General features: G+C 31.9%; 1 protein-coding gene across 1 annotated transcript in view; it reads left to right on the forward strand.

Moving 5' to 3' along the window:
* The window catches only part of LOC143198478 (G-protein coupled receptor dmsr-1), a 114,324-nt gene extending 106,853 nt beyond the window's left edge, over nucleotides 1-7,471 (forward strand). Inside the window, exon 3 of the mRNA XM_076407720.1 lies at nucleotides 4,706-7,471. Within this exon, the coding sequence (XP_076263835.1) occupies nucleotides 4,706-4,899 (194 nt within the window). The 3' untranslated portion in view covers nucleotides 4,900-7,471. The remainder of the gene's footprint in view (nucleotides 1-4,705) is intronic.
* The last annotated feature ends 12,818 nt before the right edge of the window (nucleotides 7,472-20,289 follow it).

The raw sequence follows: 20,289 nt of genomic DNA on the forward strand, positions 1-20,289 counted from the left end.
GAGTAAACTTTCCAGCAAATATGATCAATTATTCCCAACATATTTTATGAAATCCAACAGCGAAAATAATATGGACACAATTCCCATTTCTCAATTATTCAAGTCAAATATGCCAAGCTTTCTTATTTGATATAGTTCAAGGCTATGTCTTTGGTATAACACATTTTCTTAAAATTATTAAAGGTAATTCTGAACTAACCTACAAATGTATTTGTTGAAAATTTTTATTTATAAAATAGTTTTAATCGAATACTAAAAACAAAATTATTAATTATGTAAAAATGGATTGGATTTTTTCATAATTTTTAAAGCATACAGATTAGCATTAGCACGATTTGATTTAAGAACTGCATCTAAAATCATTAATTCATAGTATTTATACAATCGGAGCATGTGTTGCCACCCTCATCTAAATCGATACTACGTATAAGTAGTTTCAATATCTTCTGCCTATAGAACCATTTGCTTTGGATATGATGGTGCACATACATGTTGGAAAGGGTGATATATGAAGGGTGAAGAAAAGGTAGAAAATTAAATAGTTTATTCGGATCATCTTCTATTGTCATATGTCGCATATAAATAGACGAATCTCAAAGTGGTTTTAAGTTTCTGATGAAAACATTGCCTATCGCTACGTAACCAACGAAGAACTGCATGATGACTTGGAAATCAAATGGATTTCCAAAGTTATAAAAGATTTCGCCTTAAAACACGAAAGAAGATTACTAAATAATACTAACGTGGAAGCAATACAACTAGTGGACAACGCGCAGGAAATCAGAAGATTAAAACGAACGAAACCATATGAACTTATATCAAGTGTATACCTTTAGCGTAAACTATACCTTAAGTTATTACAATTTTATAATTGAGGAATACATATTGATGAATTTATCTCGCACTGGTCTTGCTTCTGATTTAATCCTAGTACAATTGAAATGTAGTATTAAATTAATTTATAATTAAAATTGTTACAATAAAAATAAAAAAATTATGGCAGTTTAATATCCGATCAGAAAAGCATCACTACACGTAATTTGAAGGACAATATCAATCTCGACTTAGTCTCGTGAGAATATAGAAAATATAAATAGAAATATATAAAAATATTAAACAAAACCGGGCGCTCAGTATTTAGCTCTAACTAATTTAAATATCCCCTTTAGATTAATTTAAGTAAACTTGCCAGCAAATTTGTTCAATTATTCCCAACATATTTTATGAAATCCAACAGCGAAAATAATATTGACACAATTCCCATTTCTCAATTATTCAAGTCAAATATGCCAGGTATTCGTGTTTGATATAGTTCAAGGTTATGTCTTTGGTATACATACTTACTTTTTAAGTTTGTGCAGCATGTTGCCTGAGTATATATGATTGTTTCAATTTTAATTAATCTAAAAGCCGTATGGAACAAAGAAATGGTCTACATCGATTTCCCTTTCTCAATATTTAACGTTTTCTTAAAAACATGAAAGGTAATTCTGAACTAACCTAAAAATGTATTTATTGAAAATTTTTATTTATAAAATAGTTTTAATCGAATACTAAAAACAAAATTATTAAGTATGTAAAAATGGATGGGAGATAATTAGTTTAGGATTTTTTCATCATTTTTAGAGCATATATTTTAAAAACTTATTTAACCCGAGATACTGTTTTATTACTTCATTTACACTTGTTTTGAATGTTGATCCAAACTGATTCCTAAATATTTCGATCTAAATTGTACTTTATTTATATTGTTTATATAACCCATTTAGCTTAAATTTAAAAGCATCATTTCTGTCTTAGCGGGATTTGATGTAGATGCTACTTCCAAAATTATTAATTCATAGCATTTATACAATCGATGCATGTGTTGCCACTCTCATCCAAATCGATGCTACCTATTAAGTAATTTCAATATCATCTGCCTAGAGAAGCATTTGGTTTAGGTATGATGATACACATACAGGGTGGGAGCAATAACTAACCTTTTTGTGTAAGCGTTTACTGAACATTTTGTGTTGAAGGTCGAATAATTTCTTTCGTGGTGTGATTTTAGTAAATCTATTCAGATCACGTATGTCGCATATAAATAGAGTTCTGAGTATTGTCTTTCTTACTCCCACATCACCGATTTTGATTAAAACCAGCTCGCTCTTTTAAATCACCTTTTCAAAATTCTAATATATATCATACAAAAATGGTTACATACATTCAAAAATGGATGTATACGAGTGTAATTTTTTGCAGAACTTAGTGACATTCAGTAATCAAATTTTACGATAGTTTATAGTCTCATGTTCGCCCTTCCCACGTTTTAGTACCTCAATCACTTTTTCTTTCTCGTATACTTATGGTAATATTGGAGTAATAAGTGTTCGGTCTTAAAAAATGGCCGAGAAAGTGTTAAAAACTTAAAATATAATTTATTCTTATATGTGACGTTTATTAAGATGTTACTTTTTATTGCACCGTGTTAGGTGTTCACATGTATACATGGAAACTGTAGAAAAAAATTGTCTCATAGTCGAAAGAATTATATTGGTTTAGCCAAGCTATTCTAAATTCATCTGAACAACTGATAATCGGAAGATATTATGCTTAGTGAGTACGCTGAGTGCTATAGAATTTCCTTTCAAACCGCAGCAGCATATTTCTTACAACACTTACAGCATGTGACTAGGTGATATTACACAATAGGATGACATTGGATGATCAGTTGTTCTTGCACCAATTCGTCATTCAATTCGCTCATTTAGCCTCGATAGACAGATCCAGTAATAGGCTCACCTGCCTTCACCAGCTTATATTAAACTACACCCAGCTAATCACACGTATACCCAGCAAGATGTTACATGCAGGTGTCGATATGAGGAATTCTACTAGAATAACACATTACTTTTTACCTTTGAAATTGTCATGCTGTATTCGTTATTTATGACTGGTTTGTCAATTTCTTTTTTTCCTTTCGAGATGCTGTTTGCAGTCAATTTGTGTAGCATAGCCTTTATCCATTCTTGTGAGGCTTTCGCGTAGCATATAAACAGCATATTTCCTTTTGTCTTTTAGTTTACATTGAATTTATTTCTGGTATATATTTTCTACCATCATAGTGATGTTAACAAGATTAAAAACAGGTAAATTTTATGTAAAAAAATATAAATATGTTTAAACAAATAGCCTATATAACATAATTTTATTTATTATTTTAACATGACCTATCATTATTTTAAATAATGCCAGAGTGTTCTTCCATCTTGGAAGGAAGGAAAACCATGTTTCATTTCTTTGCTTTCTGCGTATTTCATTGTACTCATTAAGGGGGATAAAATATAACGAACTAACATTTATTACGATTTATTTACAAATGTGTAGAAAAATGTTATAAGTCCATTTATATTAAGTAGAGGGTAGATGGCGTCTAAAACAGATGCAATATAGAAATAAAGCAATTAAATAGTATTGGCTCGTTTCAGTTTAAGGATACAAACTAATAAATTAACTCGAAAAAGTGATTTTAGCGTTATCCAGATAGTGAATGCCATGAAACCATTTTTCTAGATAGTCTGAAAAGTTAAATCACTATTTACTTTACGTTCAAAACATGTGATAAGTTACACGAATCAACTTTATTTAACATCTTGGATGGATTAGATTTCCAGGAAGCACTAGTTTATAGGAACTTTGAATTGAATATTATAACAAATGATATACATATATATATATATATATATATATACATATACATATATTTATGCTATCCTGTGAAGAGAATTACAATATTAATAGATTGCAATATTACATAGGTAGGCTAAATTTCGAGTTATTCGGTTGTGTTCTTCCCTGTCAGTCTTTCTCAACTATGTATGTAAATGAGTAGTCAGCATTGTTGCAAACGAAGACCGCATATTATCTATGAATCAATTTTGAATATTAAATTTAATCGCTTGATTGAATAACATTAGTTCATGATAGTAATGGAGGAATATAAATATTCTCCAGTTTCGAGCAGATGAGCATCAGTTTTGTGGACATTATTTTCATACGGGATCCATATTTGTTCGCCTAAAATCATTTTTAAATCAGATATTTCAGTTTGCCTTTGTCTCGGCAGAGATTCTGTAAATTACGAATGAGTATCGAGTTTTTTTTATTATCCAGCCCTATGTGGGCTGCATAAAACTGTTTTGCATTCGATATTAAGTTTTGTACTATTGTCGTGAAATTATGTTTGTTAGTTTCCTTTAAAGAGCTCCATCAATTTTTTTCAACGGTTAACCTCTTTGTTAACCTGACAGGGGAAGTTAAACTATAACATTTTCTCCTTTTCGTAAATAGAATATCAGGAATATCTACTTTCAAAGCTCAATAACTGAACAATGTAATACGAATAATAATACCAACCAATAATGTTACTTTTCTGCCCATAATATTGTATGTGCTATGTTTGTGCTATTGCGAATGAAATCTGTTATAGTTTGATTGCATTAAATGAGTAATATTACAGTTATGCGACTTTAAAGCCTTATTTTTAGTAAAATCTAAATTACTTTTTTTTAACTTTATTTCAATCACTTTTGTATGTGCATATATGATATATATCAAATAAATTAGAAGAAAACTAGTAGCATCAAGATTTCAGTTCCTTATACATTTGCTAAAACATTATCAAGACAACTCATCACTTTCTCTAAATTTAAATATTTTTTAGGCGACGTGATGGATATTGTGGCACTGATCAACTCCTCAATCAACTTCATCCTCTACTGCACGATGTCCAGACAATTCAGGGAAACTTTCAGAGAAATATTCCGGATAAAAGCCGTGGCGCACTGGGTCCATCCTGAGACTGTACAAACCTCGACCGAAGAAACTCGATTGGAAACCAAGATGTCTACCGTATAACGTTACTTAAGCCTCAAAGAAATTAAGGTTTTGAAATGGTATCAAACATATACCTAAAACAATGCAACCTTGTACATTTCGTAAATATGTATCTGTATGATATGTTTAGATTTTTTTAATTAGAAAACTTAAGGATTTTTCAATACCAATACAACTTTGTTTCCGCCTTTTCTCATATTTTGGTCACGGTCAGTGAAGTCGTATGCCATTTGTTATATGTCAAAACAAAAGATAGTCAAAGAGTAATATGGGAAGAATACAGTAGGTGAGATAGTGCTTCCCATTTGTGAGTGTTACCTTTCAGTTCGGCATACTTGGTCATTTTTGCACTTGTTCCGAAAAATGTGACTCTCCCACAGTTCTTCGAGATAAACTTGGAAATAGATAATAATTGTAGGATGATAAATTTAAAGAATATGGTTAAAAAGTTATATAGAAAGAGAAAATAACTATCTATATTTTTGACTACCAAATGTATCAGATATCCTCGGTTCTTCCATAAAGTTAAGGTGATATAAACTATACGTTTATATCTATTGCCGATTTTTTTAAAAGAAAGTAAATTGAATTTTTTCACGAGTTTCACGGAGGGAGCATTTGATTGACGCTGGATCAGCAATTGTAAATTTATTATCCGAAAAAAAATCTGGAACGATGGCGGATAAACAAAAACAGTAAAACGCCAAGCTGGGTTGAGGGGGATGGAAACGACGGCGTAAAAAAGTTGATGCGCCGCAGGGTTGTAAAAAATGTTGTTAAACAGTTAAATCTGCAGATATTTGAATATACTGAAGAGTTGGTTAAGTATAAACTTTATATATGAAGTACTTTAATAGAAAACTTTAACTCGCTGGCATATATAATGTCAGGTTATTAATTAATTTAAGTTTAGTATTATTAAATAAAACTCAAGCTATATACAGAAAAAAAAGGAAGCTATTACAGAAAAAAATTTAAAAAGTGATTTTTGACATGTGAAAACCTCCAAATCTCCAGAATTAATACGTTTCTCATTTATTATTAATGTAACGAATTTAATTATATATTAATATTTCAAATAATCAATATTATAGTAAAACTAGATTTATAACTTAGGCGATATAGGTTATCGACAAGCATCGAACTGTCATAAATTCGCATTTTTATTGATATCCGAAGCAAAATTATTACGTGTCATTCAAACTTAACGGTCAATTCCGACATTTTATGACCTGTCACACAATTGGACGTAAAAATGTCGTAGCTTTGTAATCCACCTATAAAGTTTATGTTCTTAACAGGCTAAATATTAGCTTTTATAAGCTCGTTATAGAATAATGGATTTTAAATTTAATCATATATCATCAGAAAAATCGTTTATGTTTATTATTTAGTAGTATATATGGTATTTTTTAAGTTATAGATCTTACTAAGGTCTATTCGTTTTAACATATACAGTAGTATGTACATATAGTATGTATATGTATAATTTAGGAAATATTTTTTTCTGTTCACCAAATTTCTAAAAAATCTGATTACAGAATTGAAATGAGAACCATCATACTCCAGTTGATCGGGCACCACAAATGTTAAAATATTTTTTTAATAAGGATCTCTCTCTAATAAGTTATATCCTAATCTAATCTAATACTAATCGTTTCTTTTTAATCAAAAATCATATCAATGCCTTTCCCAACTTCGTTGGTCTCTGATAAGGAAGAAAGTATGCTTTTTAAAATCAGAAATATATTCCTTTCTTCCTTCCCTATCTCTATCAACAAAACACATTCTAATATTGTCTGAAATTAATCTGAGCCATTGTAGCTCTTCCATTAGTCTATTTGCAACTCTACTTTCTCTCGTTATTGGATGAACTATTAATCTTCCGTTATTAAATATTATTATAGTTTACTTATTTAGTTTAGTATATATTATTTAGTTTGCTTTAGTGCAAACTAAATAAAAAGTTTGCAAAAGTGATAATTTGATAGTTGTTCCTTATTCGTGTATATTATATCGTAATTTAGGTCACTTGTGTTATTGCCAAGAAACGTACGAACGCAATATCAAGTATTATTTAATCCCATTTAATTAAAATTTAAGCCATTGATCCACTCTAAGAAAATTAAATTGTGTTAATAAAAAGGTATAAGTAACAGTTTCCGATCATATTGTTTTTAAACAACTAGTTTTATTTTATAATACAAACTAAATTGTTTATGCTGTCAGATTTAGAACTATTGCTAACTATATTAATTATTGTATAGAGTATTAGAAAAAAGGAAATATCTAGAGGTAACAGAATGGCTGTGAATTTGACCTTGTTTTTTTAGAATAACTAAATCCTATCCCATAAGTTAATAGATGACCATTTTTGTAAGGACCATATCTACTTTTAATATATGTCTAAATACTCGTGTATGTGTAGGTTTAAAAACCGTTAAATTTTCAATATAGGGAAACGACGAAAGAAACCAAGCAACATGCTACATTACCATTTTACCTAAGAGCCCAAAAATGGTTGTGTAAAATGTGAACTGGTATTGGCAGCTGTGATTGTAAATACATGTCCATTATTTTGTAAATATTTATACTGTGTAAAAGTTAATACATAATTTAAATAAACATTTAAATGTATTATGTATTTGCGTTTCTTAAATCCCTATAGGCTGTCTTTCAAACTTTATTGACGATTATAATAGACATTTATATATAAATCTATATGAAATTTTGCAATCAAAAGCACGCCATTGAATTTTTAATATTAGTAAGAAGAATAATCTAATATGTTTCAGTTTTCAGGACTCTCAAAAGTCCCAAATTATTTGGTGCTGATGATGTACTCTGAGCAAGTGCTTTGTTTCCTAAAAATTGTTTTGAAAAGGCAGAAAATTTGCGCACAATAAATATACAGCATCTACCAAATAAGATTAATCAAATCAAATTTTTGTTACTCAAGTATCATTCAGTCATAGGTGGATACTTTCAACTAATTTTAAGAAGTAGCTTGAACTTCAAATGCATCTTCTCTCGTTAGATACAGAAAACACTTGTTTTTTTATAAACGCTGTCCTGTTAATCCTGATTTTCGGCTAACAAGTCTTCGAGTGGAAGCTGTTGCCTGATAATCAAGTGATCATGGTATAGAGGTAAGCTGTAACCGAGGAAACTACACTAAAATTTAATTGAAAATCAGTCATGTGTTACAATTTTATCTAATTATCATTACTTCAAAATATTTTCCAAAAATAAAATTGAACAGTTATTCTTTTTCAAAATTTGTCTTAGTCAATCTGTTTGGAATAAACATGGATAGATGGTTGGTAAAGAGACCAAAGGTAGATGGTAACTTAGAGAAAAGGTAATTTTTGGGTCAGCAATACCATGATAGCTGTTTTATGCCAACGTGCAATACGATTAAAACTATACGTTCAATTTACCGCCTCTCAGAGGAATATCTCACACAATGATAGGGATTTCACGCTAAAGAAAATCAGCGGGATTAAGAATAAGAGTACGTTGAATTGAGTCATACATAAGAACATAACATTTTGTGAGCTAAAAAAAATTATAGATAACAGAGAGTACTACGTCCAATCGATTGGTATTGCAGCAATTGCTATACATCCGCTGGATATTAATGAAAGTTATATAATGAAAAATTATTTTCAAAGAGTGAATGAGTATATGAATAAGTATATTATGAGTTTCAAGCTATTTAATCCGAGCGATAACAAAATGCTATATGAACAAAGATAAGACGGCAATCTATGGTGCATTTATTGCCCGGACTTATCTCTATGGCAGTAACATATTCACTATCAACATTAGGAGGGAAATAGATTCTCTTGAAATTTTCTTGAAATAAAATTATTTCTCTGCGTTTTTTTTAACTATTTCCAAATGGCTTAAGTAATTTAAAAAAATTTATTTAGGAACACCTTCAAAACAAATAAATTGTTGATAAATTTTAAATAAAAAACGCCGATGACAGCTAAATCTGTAGAGTGATGATGGGTGTTATATATTGAAGCTGAAAGATGCTGGCACGACTGTGCATGAACCATGGAAGACGCTAATTTTTCTTTCTCAAATTAACCCATTTCTTCTTGCTTTCTTAGCTAAATTCATGTAAAAGTGATCCATAATACTCTTCAGTGATTGCTTTTCCATTTTTGAAGTAATTGGTCTAAATATATTTGAATCCTTGATGATTGGAAAGTCTTACCAGAAATCGACAATACTTCAGTGGTGCAACTCACCATTAAAAAATATTAACCCACTTTTTAAACAAACGTTCATGTATATTCTGAATAATAACACGCATGCTTAATTAAAGTATATTAATTGTATACTGACCTTTAGTTGTTTGCTATTTCATCACCCTGTCTTGGTAACTGTCAGCATTGAATCCAGTCCATAAACCAACATTCATATAGTTTTATTCAATCACTATCACTTTCAGAAATACTAATCAATTTAATAACTTAGCTGTTTATTTCCAATCTATCAAAAACTTGTTCAAGATTCTACCATTTGCCAATTTCTTCTTCAATGTGTCTGATCGACCTCATACAAACCCAAGATGTTATTTTCGACAATGCCTCTTTCCATAAATTCAGAGAGTTCTGCTTTGGGTATCCTCCTAGACCTGAATATCTATTGTAATAATTCTTTGCAATACCCCATGTCAACTCAATTGGATTGTATCAGAATAATTGTATTAAATTATGTTTTGATTGAAAATAAATACGGTTTCCTTTGGTGAATTTAAGTTTATATTGTTTTTTTATTTTTTGAGATATTTTAGTGACCGTGTCCGCGCTAATATTTAGTTCAGCTGCAACGGACAAAAAATATATTTAATTAAAACCGCGGCGATTTAAAATTTATTCAAACAAAGCGTTAAAAACAGGGTTTGGCAGTTTATATCCCGTAATTATAATATTTTTAACAATTTTGCAGACCTTTGGCAAACGGGCAACTTTTGCAGGATCTTTCTGTCACATGTTCGATATTCTTTAACAGCATTATATTTATTTTTAAATAGAATAAAATCAGAAGGAATATATTGTCTGACTATAAAACGATTTTACAACTTTTAACAGACACATATTTGTCACGTGTGACATTACTGTTTTGAATTGACTATAGTTAAGCATGGGCTTATTCTATATTATGCATTATTTATTTGCTAATAATACTAACTCATAATAAACGTAATCACATAACTTCTAAAACTAATAATCTCTCTGAATTTGAAGGGTTTTAACAAACTAGATAACACTCACGAGTAGCCTCGTTGTTTGAGTTTTTTTAGCAGTGAGAGTGGGCCGAACGTGACTAGGATATTAGGCCCATTGAAGATAATGGACAGTGTTAAGTTCTTACACGAGTAGTACTTGGTTGGCGTGATTCTCATCCTATGTCTCGTTACCTATTTGTAGATATATGAATTCGTCATAACGACCCATTATAAGTATTATAAAAAATAGTGTAAGAGCTACGTTTTTCAAAATATTGATATGCTGGAAATGTAAAACTTCTTGCCATAAGGCAACGGTTTGAATAGAATATAGTAGTATTAAGATATAAAATTATAATTTATTGCATAATTTATTACCGAATGATTGTATAAACCTGTTACATTGGCAAGTGACAGACCGGCAGGACTAGATATAGAGGACAGGCATCTTCGTGGGTGAAGGTCGAAAATTATGTGATTAAATTTATTATTTATTTTCTAAGCAAGAGGGAATCTTCGGCAATAGATAACAGTAGCAATAATCAAGGCACAAGAATTTGTCAGGATGAATATTTTTAATTAAATAGAAAACACTAAATAGACATTGAAACAAAGGTAAGATAGGGGTTAATAGTAAATAAAATTGAATTAAATACCGTTTAATGTGCAAGCAATTAACGGTACATATTTTTTCATCAAATATACATTTATCAACATACAGTAAAGCCTTTTTTGTCTTGATTTTTCTGATTCTGTTCACTATTAATAATTCTACATATTATGCTACATGACTTATTCCTATATTGTACTCACTACTTGTTGCTTCTGCAGATTTCTGAATTATTTCCTACCCAACCTCGCTTTGTACATATGTAAAATTCTATATCTAATTATATCGAGGGCATCCCGATTACTTTCAAACCATAAACGAAAAAAATATTACCCATTCACGTATATACCACAAACAGTAAGAGCGTCTTTAAATATAAAGATGCAAAATTGGTAAAATAATTTTATGTGGAGGTACCAATGTTTCTTCGAGAACCTGATTTTCACCAACTGTAAGCTTGCTCGGCAGGTAAATCTTTTTGGTCCAGTTATTTCATCGGTCTCTGATATCCCATGGAGACAAAAACGGTAAACCTAACTTTTATTCAGAGCAATCTGCACAAATCTATAAAAAGTAGCACACCTACCAACCTGGGTCTTCTTATTTTAATTTGTGAAGAACCAATTCCAAGTTTCTGCAAGTGTCTGTGAGGCGTACAGAATTATTTACAAGAATGAAAGCATAAAAATCGCTAATGTGAAGAAAAACTGATTTACGACTTCTTTTTTCTGACGAAAAAAGCTCGTAAATTATGTCGTCCAAAAATTATTTCCCATTATTTTCGTTGTCGGCATACCAAAATGCATAGAAATCAGTTGAAAATACTCTCCATCTTCTAGAGAGAATAAGCCCATCAATGTATTGTCAAACTTTTTTGGGGCTAAAACCGACAACTGTGATATGACAGAGAAATATTGCCAACGAATGACTATGCATAAATGATGTGACACTTATTCCTATCTCCAAAATAAGCTAGTAATTAAAATAAATAACAATTTAAATTTAAGTTAAAAAAATAATATATTACTCACTGGAAAACGTGAAAAAAATTGTTGTTGGGCAAATGATAATAGTATATTCAAAGTTAACCATCTTGTAAACTTAAACGAAACGTTGAAGCGTTATTCCTACCCCTCATAACTCATTTCTCACGACGTAATAAGATAAATCTGGCAAAAAGTTTGAAAGGAAAAAAAAAGGAAGCGATATTAGAATTTCAGATTGCATCCACAAAAACGGGGCTCGACATGTTTCGAGGCCAAACACTTGCAGATATGGATATGGCGGTGTCGTAATCTATGCAAATTACAGCCGGCAATGCGGTCATAATGATAAAAAGACGGAAATTGCGACGTCAAAGTTGAGCGACGAAAGGACCGAGTCCCAATTTGCAATTCTGTTTCCTTTATTTTTGCACATTTGCCGGCCGGATAATTGATGCCCGAGCACATTCTCCCAAATTGGAACCAAAACGAGCTTTTCAAATTTCAATGTACGCCTATTTTGTACGTATTTATTTTTTACCAAAGCCTACGCACATATTCTATTGTTCATGGGCAACTTGATGAATAATTTATATATAGAGTTTCATATATATTTTGTATCCTCGCCAAAACTCAACAGAAGCTATCTTTTAAATAATTTCTTCACTTGATGGGACAAACTACACTGGTGCTATTTTGCTAATCCATATATTAATCGGCTTAGCGAAAATGTTGCGTCCCTTTTAGAGAAAACGGGGACACCTGGTGGGGCAGAATATAGGACTGAAATTTGTGTGTAGTGTGCCCTACAAATAAATATGATCCAAAAAATTTATATATGCCTAAATTATGCATCCAGGAATAACCATCAGACCAGTGACACAAAATATATAAACAGCCGGCTTGGTGGCGCAGTGGTAAAGGCGACTGTTATCCTAGCCGCGGGTTGAAGTCCTGCTGGGGCATGGTCGAAAATATAAGTTTGTGATTGTTTAATATTTGTGATTATCCTAGGCAATAGTGTAAAATCCGACAAGAAAAATGATCCCAGTCACGCCAGTAACCAGGCTGTGTAAGACCGGACGTCTTCTTCGATGATTTCTAAAGTTGGTCACTCACCAGTCTGTAGGCTTAATGCTGAGGACCGTGGTTCGGAGCCCACGTTAATCTGTAGGTCCAGTCCAAATAAACTCATAGTTGGTAAAAGGAGACTTTAAAATATATAAAATTATATATTATATATATATATATATATATATATATATATATATATATATAAACAAATAGTTTTAGTTTAGTTTAGTTTTTAAAATTAAAAGTAGTATAAGCGACCGTATCGTCCTCCTGTTGTTGCGATAATCATGGGTTTGAATCCTGCTGGGGCATGTTTGTAAAGGTATGTTTGTGATTGTTTAACATTTAGTGTTACCTTTCAGAAATATTGCAAAATCCGACAAAAAAGCTGATCCTCGTCAGTCCAATAACCAGACTAGGTAAGACCGGATGTCTTCTGGGCTGATCTCCAGAGTTGGTCATTCTCTAATTGGTAGGCTTAACGTCGAAAATCGTGGTTCGGAGCCCACCTTGAACAATGGGTCCATTTCAGATAAACCCTAGTTTTCCACCCTACCAAACCCATTTATATAATTTTAACCAGTGTCATTTAGGATTTTGTTGTTAATACTTTATACTGTTTTCTGTTATTCCCGTATTGTTTGTACTGTTAAGGACTTATGGCAAGTTTGGATACAAATACTGGTAAGGGTAGTTTGATCACATAAAATTATATTTAACATATTTTTTAGAGGGAACAAATCAATGTATCAGCTTTATGGTAAAACATATATAAGTATATTCATCATAATATAGATTAAAAAATTTGGAGAATAACAAGAATCGTCTGCTTTCTTTGTTTACAAGGTATTTACAATTTGTAGATGAGCTTTTCATATAATTTGAAGTATGGTGAACAGAGAACAGTTCGAAAAATTATTCTTGCTTTAGGACAGATCGTAACTGAAATAGTTCTGTAGACATAGTGTTGAGAGAAAACAATGTAGTAAATAAAGTACAATTTAATTTATCTCTTAATACCGTTAATTAATTCGCAAAGGCAAGTTTATTTAATTGAACCTATAATAAACTAATGCATAAGTAAAAGAAAAGAAATTGAAATTATATGAAATTGATACGTATGGTAGTGAAGAAAATTAAGAAATGAGTTGAAATTATTTACTGAATTGTATACTTGGTTTAGCTAAGGCTGATCCCGTCCTTGTGACTCTCCGGCCCAACTGACTACTATTCTCTTTGATGTTAGTTTGATTTGTGACGAAAATCGCTGTTCGATTCTGACTATTTCTTTATTCTGATTGATCTGTTTCTTGACAATTAACTGTTCTGTTGCTGTTCTTGATTATTGTTAACTTTTCTATCTACTTAATTCAGATTGATCTTGTATCTCAAAACTGCTACTTGCTTCTCTTCTGAGTGTTCTGATTTAAACCATACTTGTTCTCTTTTACTACTCTTCCAGCTAGGAACATAATTATCTTCCCATGTCACGAACTTTATGAAAAACAGTAGAGAAAACTATAGAGAAAAAGCAGTATATTTTTCTAAACTTAAACTTAAACAACATTTTAACATAGAATAACATAAATAAATGTAATTGCGACGCAATCAATAATATACCCTTGTACTAGAGGTAGTTCTAAAGATTATTAAGATTTTTCTGTAAACATTGGTCCTGTTCATTAATTCTTCCGATTCTTTTTTAGGTTTGGTTGGTAAATTCGTTTCATATTATGTATGCATCAAGAATTAACGTTGTAAATAATATTGACAATTATAAAATAGCTTCAGAGAATTTCAATTACTCAGATGTTGGTGTTGAGATCACATATTAATTAGACCTCAGTTGTTAAGTCCCATATGAGACACAGGATACAGTAGAAAGCTGTAGATAAACGACAGCCATGGAAGGCGAAATCATGGTGATATCGAACATTGGCCTAAATAAGTAAAGAACGATGCAATCAGCCTATTTATTGTTATTCCAATATATATTTTCAGTGCAAACTATGGATATTAAAAGGTAAAACTATTTGAATACATATATGAAGTAATGAACATAAGTAGCACATAAAATGAAGATGGAACTATTATGAACAAATATTAATTTTTCGCAGTAAATTTAAACCATTAAAAATATTAAAGTATCTAATGAGTAACGCAATAAAATATGCAACTATATAACATTTTATTCTTTGAACTTTGTGCCATTATTTTCATTATTTACTTTTTAATTAATCAATAGTTAACTTAATAATTGTAAAGACATTCCTTTAATGCCCATTTATATATTGTGAAAAACAAGTTACTTAAACGTTTTCGTTAATGTTTTAATATACATATTAAAATCAACTATTGATTTCAAACTTGTTTTCTCGATTTCACTATACATAATTTGCATAATTTATTATGTTATGAGAGAAACATGATTACCTTATTAACTAATATTTAGATTAAGATATATACATTAATAAATTATGATCGAATATCGACCAAAGACTATTTTAAATTATTGGGCTAAGCTTTAAGTGTATTAAACTGCAGATATTATCGTCTCGGTTCAGCAAGGGTTCCAATAATGCCAAAATCTAATAATGCCAAGAAAAATATTTGTTATATAATGTTGTGGGAAGAGCATTTATAAAAAAGTGATGACCCCAACATACCTCCTTGAGGTACTTCAGCTCTTATCGGTTTGGGATCTCTACCGTAATTCTTCATGTTTGCCATCAAAGTATCGATCAATCAAATAATATTATAATGGCAGGTTTATCTTATATACCATACTCTATCAAAAGCCTGGCAACATCAGGGAAGACAATAGACAACGCCTTTATATTCTACAGATTTTTCAACTAATTCATCAACTACTAAGCTGCTTGAACATAATAGGAGATTAAGTCAAGTTTTTGTTCACACTCCCTTATAATTTATTGAAAAGTCCCCGGCATAACACATAGATGGCACTACTAGAATTAAATCCATATGTGTTTTAGTTAGCGCTAACATTCAAAAGATACGTTCATAAATTTGACAGCTGTCGGATCATTAGTTTATGAATTATAGCATTTTCGGTGAAGCAACTTCTGTTATTGTGTAAAAAATGTATAAAAAGGAATTTCGCGTGTTGATGAGATATTACTTTTTGAAAGGAAAAAATACAGTTGAAGCAAAAAATAGGCTTGATGACGAGTTTCCGGACACTACCCCCGGAAAATCAACCAGCAAGGATTGGTATGTTACGGTGAACCCAGTGGATGCCCAAAAGAGGTTGTTACCGACGAAAATATTTTAAAAAACCACAAAATGATTTTGAATGACTCTAACTTGAAATTGAATGAAATAGCACACACTCTAAAGATTTGAACTAAACGTGTACATCATATTGTAGCGACCTTGAGGCATGTCGAATTTTACATCGTGGAATAAAGATCTACAATATACCCAGAAATATAATCCCAGATATTGAACACGGGCGAGCTGCCGGCAGCGCCAACTAGAACCCGATAACGAATAGCTGGCGGCAACCCCGAGACGTTTATTTGGTATGTTATTGAAGGGTATTTCGAGCCATTCAGTGCTCAACCATCGTTTGGTTTAGACGTGCCACCATCGACTGCCCAAGCCTCCTCTCCAGGTATCACCGCTGCCATCCGTTTTATCTAATTGTATTTTTCACATTTTTTTATATAGCCAATAAATAACGGTCACATAATGTAAACACCACCGTTTCATTTCGTTTTACCTCCATTCACCGAACCACATCACTTACCCTAAAATATCATTCACGAATATTTGAGTATGAGAAAGCTGTGTGCAAAGTGAGAGTTTTTGCGTCGATATGTGACAATGGATGAAACATGGCCCCATCATTTCACTCCGAAGTCCACTTGACAGTTATCCAAGTAGACTGTACATGATGAACCCGCTCCAAAGCGTAGGAGGTCAGCTGGCCAGGTTATGGTGTCTGTATTTTGGGATGCTCTGCTTCACCAAGACAATACACCATGTCACAAGTCAGTGAAAACGATGGTAAATTTATGAATTGGGCTTCAAATTGCTTAATCATCCACCGTATTCTCCAGATCTGGCCCCCAGTGATTATTTCCGGTTTTCAGATCTCAAAAGAATGCTCACTGGCAGGATACTTTCGTCGAATGAAGAGGTGATCGCCGAAACAGAGGCCTATTTTGAGGCAAAGGATAAATCGTAATATAAAAATGGTATCCAAAAGTTGTAGGGTCGCTATAATCAGTGCATCACCCTTGAAGGGAATTATGTTGATTAAAAAAACTAATTTTGTCAAAAAACTGTGTTTTACTATGGTAGGCCGGGGACTTTTCAATTGACTGTTAGGTCGTAGATAGTAAGTTACAAAATCACCACTTTTAAATCATTAAAACCAAAACTGCAAATTTATATGACAGTGCAGCATCGCCATAAGTTTCAAAAATATTTGCTGGGCTTCTACACACTGTATATACTGTATAACTGTCAATAATACATTGTATATTCATATTTGTCAATAATGTTAAACCGTCCAATTATTTTACAGTTGACTACATTAATAATTCGTGTTTTCACCAATATACGCGCTAGCACCTGATATTATGATTAGAGATAAAGCAACAGGTGCTCTACCTGATAAATGTGTATATATTTATAAAATATTAAAAAATTGAGGTCATAACGCAAGCTGTACGTCACCAAACGCGGACATATTTATGATTATATATACCCCATTAACACGTATCATGGTTCTCAGATGTCCTTTCTCTCAGGGGTCCGACCTACGTACGTGTTCGTTTTAGCGACCGTGCATTCTCTAGATGATTCGTTATTATGACAGTGACAAATACATTCCTCCCCGTTTATTATTTTCTCGCTCGCTGGGAGACGGAACGATAAAAGAACCTCCACGCTTTTCCACCTGCAAAAAAATCGTACATGTTCCACTATAGCAAAAAACTTGAATAATTCAATGGACATTGTATCTATTGTTGTAAGCACAACAAGTGGGTGTCGACCGTTCAGCGTTGAAAAAATGCTTCGTGTGGTCCGGGTAAAAAAATACGTTATGTTTAGCCTAGTTTCGTTGATATTTAATAAGAACAAAGGTAATACAGTAATCTGCAAAAATCTTATTAAGTGAAGAGTTAAGTGAGAGAGGGTACACCTTACGCTGAATAATACAAGTGTATTTCTCATTTCTTAGCGCAAAATAATTCGCAATAAACGAAGGTCAGTCAGAGTGGTCAGGTATCTTTATTATGTTATGTCCTGACTACTGTTGTAATCTTCTAATTCCTTATTATCATCATCGTTGTTGAGTTTTAAGGAAAGAAAATAATGTTGACAAATACAGTTTCTGTTCTCTCTTTGTATAAATTAATGCACAGGGACTAGCTTATTTACTTATTTATTTAGTTATCTATTTAGGGTGAATTATAATACATTATATGAACATTAACAGTATACAATAAATATTAGTATTAATATTAGTATAATGAACATTAACACTAATACAATAAAATTTTTCAATTACACGATTATAAATATATGTTACAAGTATTAGATATAGTTGTTAATAATACATAATGTATAAAAATATCTATGTATGGTGAAGAGAATTATGAAATATAAACTACTATCAACTGATTACTTTGAAGTCGGTGCCGAGCGGCAAATTAAATTTGTCTTGTTCGTAATGGAATTTTCTGTATATATCACGAAATTTTAGGTCTCCTTTTAGGAAATGTGGGTTTATCTGGACTGGGCCTACTGTTTAACGTGGGCTCCGAACCACGGCCCTCGGCATTAAGCCTACTGACTGATGAATGACCAACTTACAAATCATCCTAGAAGACATCCGGTCTTACCCAGCCTGGTTACTGGCGTTAATGTGATCCATTACCTTGTCGAATTTTGCACTCTTGCCTAGGACAATCGCAAATTTTAAACAATCACAAATATAAATTTACGACCATGCCCCAGCAGGACTCGAACCCGCGACTATCGCTACAGTAGGTGGACCGTCCTATAGCCTTTACCTCTGCGCCACCAAGCCGGCTATTATTATTTTTGTATTGTTTGGGTTTTGCACCGACTTCAAACTGGTCGTTGGAAGTTTTAAAAATAATGTTATAAATAGGTTTAGATTGGTATTAAACTAAACTTTATTGATATAGCAGAATAAAATATGTGGAGTAGATAAGTTTTTTGTTTCTTTTTCTTTAGTTATTAGGACGATTATTATTTTATTTTAAAACTTTTTTTTGTGTTTGATTGTTTTATTTTTAGTGAAAGTTTTATTTATTTTTTGAAGCCGGTTCAATTTCCTTGGTAAAAATATTTTGTTTTTCCCTTTTGAGTGTTAGGTATTTACTCAATCAATTACGCAGTTATTTTAATAAGTATTACAATGGATAGCCCAATTAAAAGTGCAGCACTTATAAGTAAATATAGCAATAAAGAAACGATGATTAAAATTAAGGAACGCCTCAGGATCCGGAGTCCGCTACCTAGTCTCGGTGATTTGGGAAATTTTCCAACCAAACAGAAAAAAAAAAAACTGCTGCCCCGTTGAGAATCGAAGCCGCGACAGTGCGTATGAGTATAAGTTTCTAATCATTACACCAAACAAATAGTTGCCATATCTGTTTCTAAAATGTCTCATATCATAAGATTAGTGATTAAAAAAGAAACTGAATGATTTTTACACCAAATTACTTCCGATTTTTCGTGATCTGATTATTTTAAATAAAAAACAATCCTGAATTGGTTCCATTGAGACCAGCTCGGAAGTGCACTCCTTCGAATAAAAAAATAATTTTGTTTTTCCCTAACTTCTTTATTTAATATTTTGGTATTTCTCGAGATTAATGAGTTTTGCTTCTTTTCGATCTTCTACTATCTGTAGACAATCGTGGATGATACTAGGCTGTAATTTAAATCTAGCTGATGGACATACTCTAGAAGTGGTAGATGTTAGATTGCACAAGCACAATTATTAGGTAGGGTCGGAAGGTCCCCAGCGATATTCCATATTCAATATTCCATTCAATATTTTAAATAGCATCAACGGATTTGTGGCTGGTTAGAGAAGCAGCGGCGAACAGGAAGGAGCTGTAGTGTAGCTTGGATAGGATTATAAAAGAATATATTTTAAGTAGCATTTCTCCAGGGTTTCTAGACTTGACCGAGCAATAAATAACTATGTTGGCCGCAAAAAATCATTAAGTAAGCCTTGAGCCAAGAGATTTGATTATGACTGAGAACTAAACCCTAAAGGGTTCCAGTCGAGAGAGACTAGGTGGATGAAAGAAAACCTCCTAAAGGAACTAGAAAAGTCCTGTTGCGCGCTGAGACAGTTCTTGACAAATTCCAGAATGTGACACATGAATCCGAAGCAGTGCAAATTGTTGATGATCAAACACCTATTAACTAAATTAAACGTACTTTGTAAATCTAATGATACTGCCAGCAGGTGTTTCCTGTCC

The sequence above is a fragment of the Rhynchophorus ferrugineus genome, unplaced genomic scaffold (assembly GCF_030347505.1).
Source record: "Rhynchophorus ferrugineus isolate W39M unplaced genomic scaffold, kcgeb_rfMv2 rfM6, whole genome shotgun sequence".
NCBI classification, from domain to species: Eukaryota; Metazoa; Arthropoda; class Insecta; order Coleoptera; family Curculionidae; genus Rhynchophorus; species Rhynchophorus ferrugineus.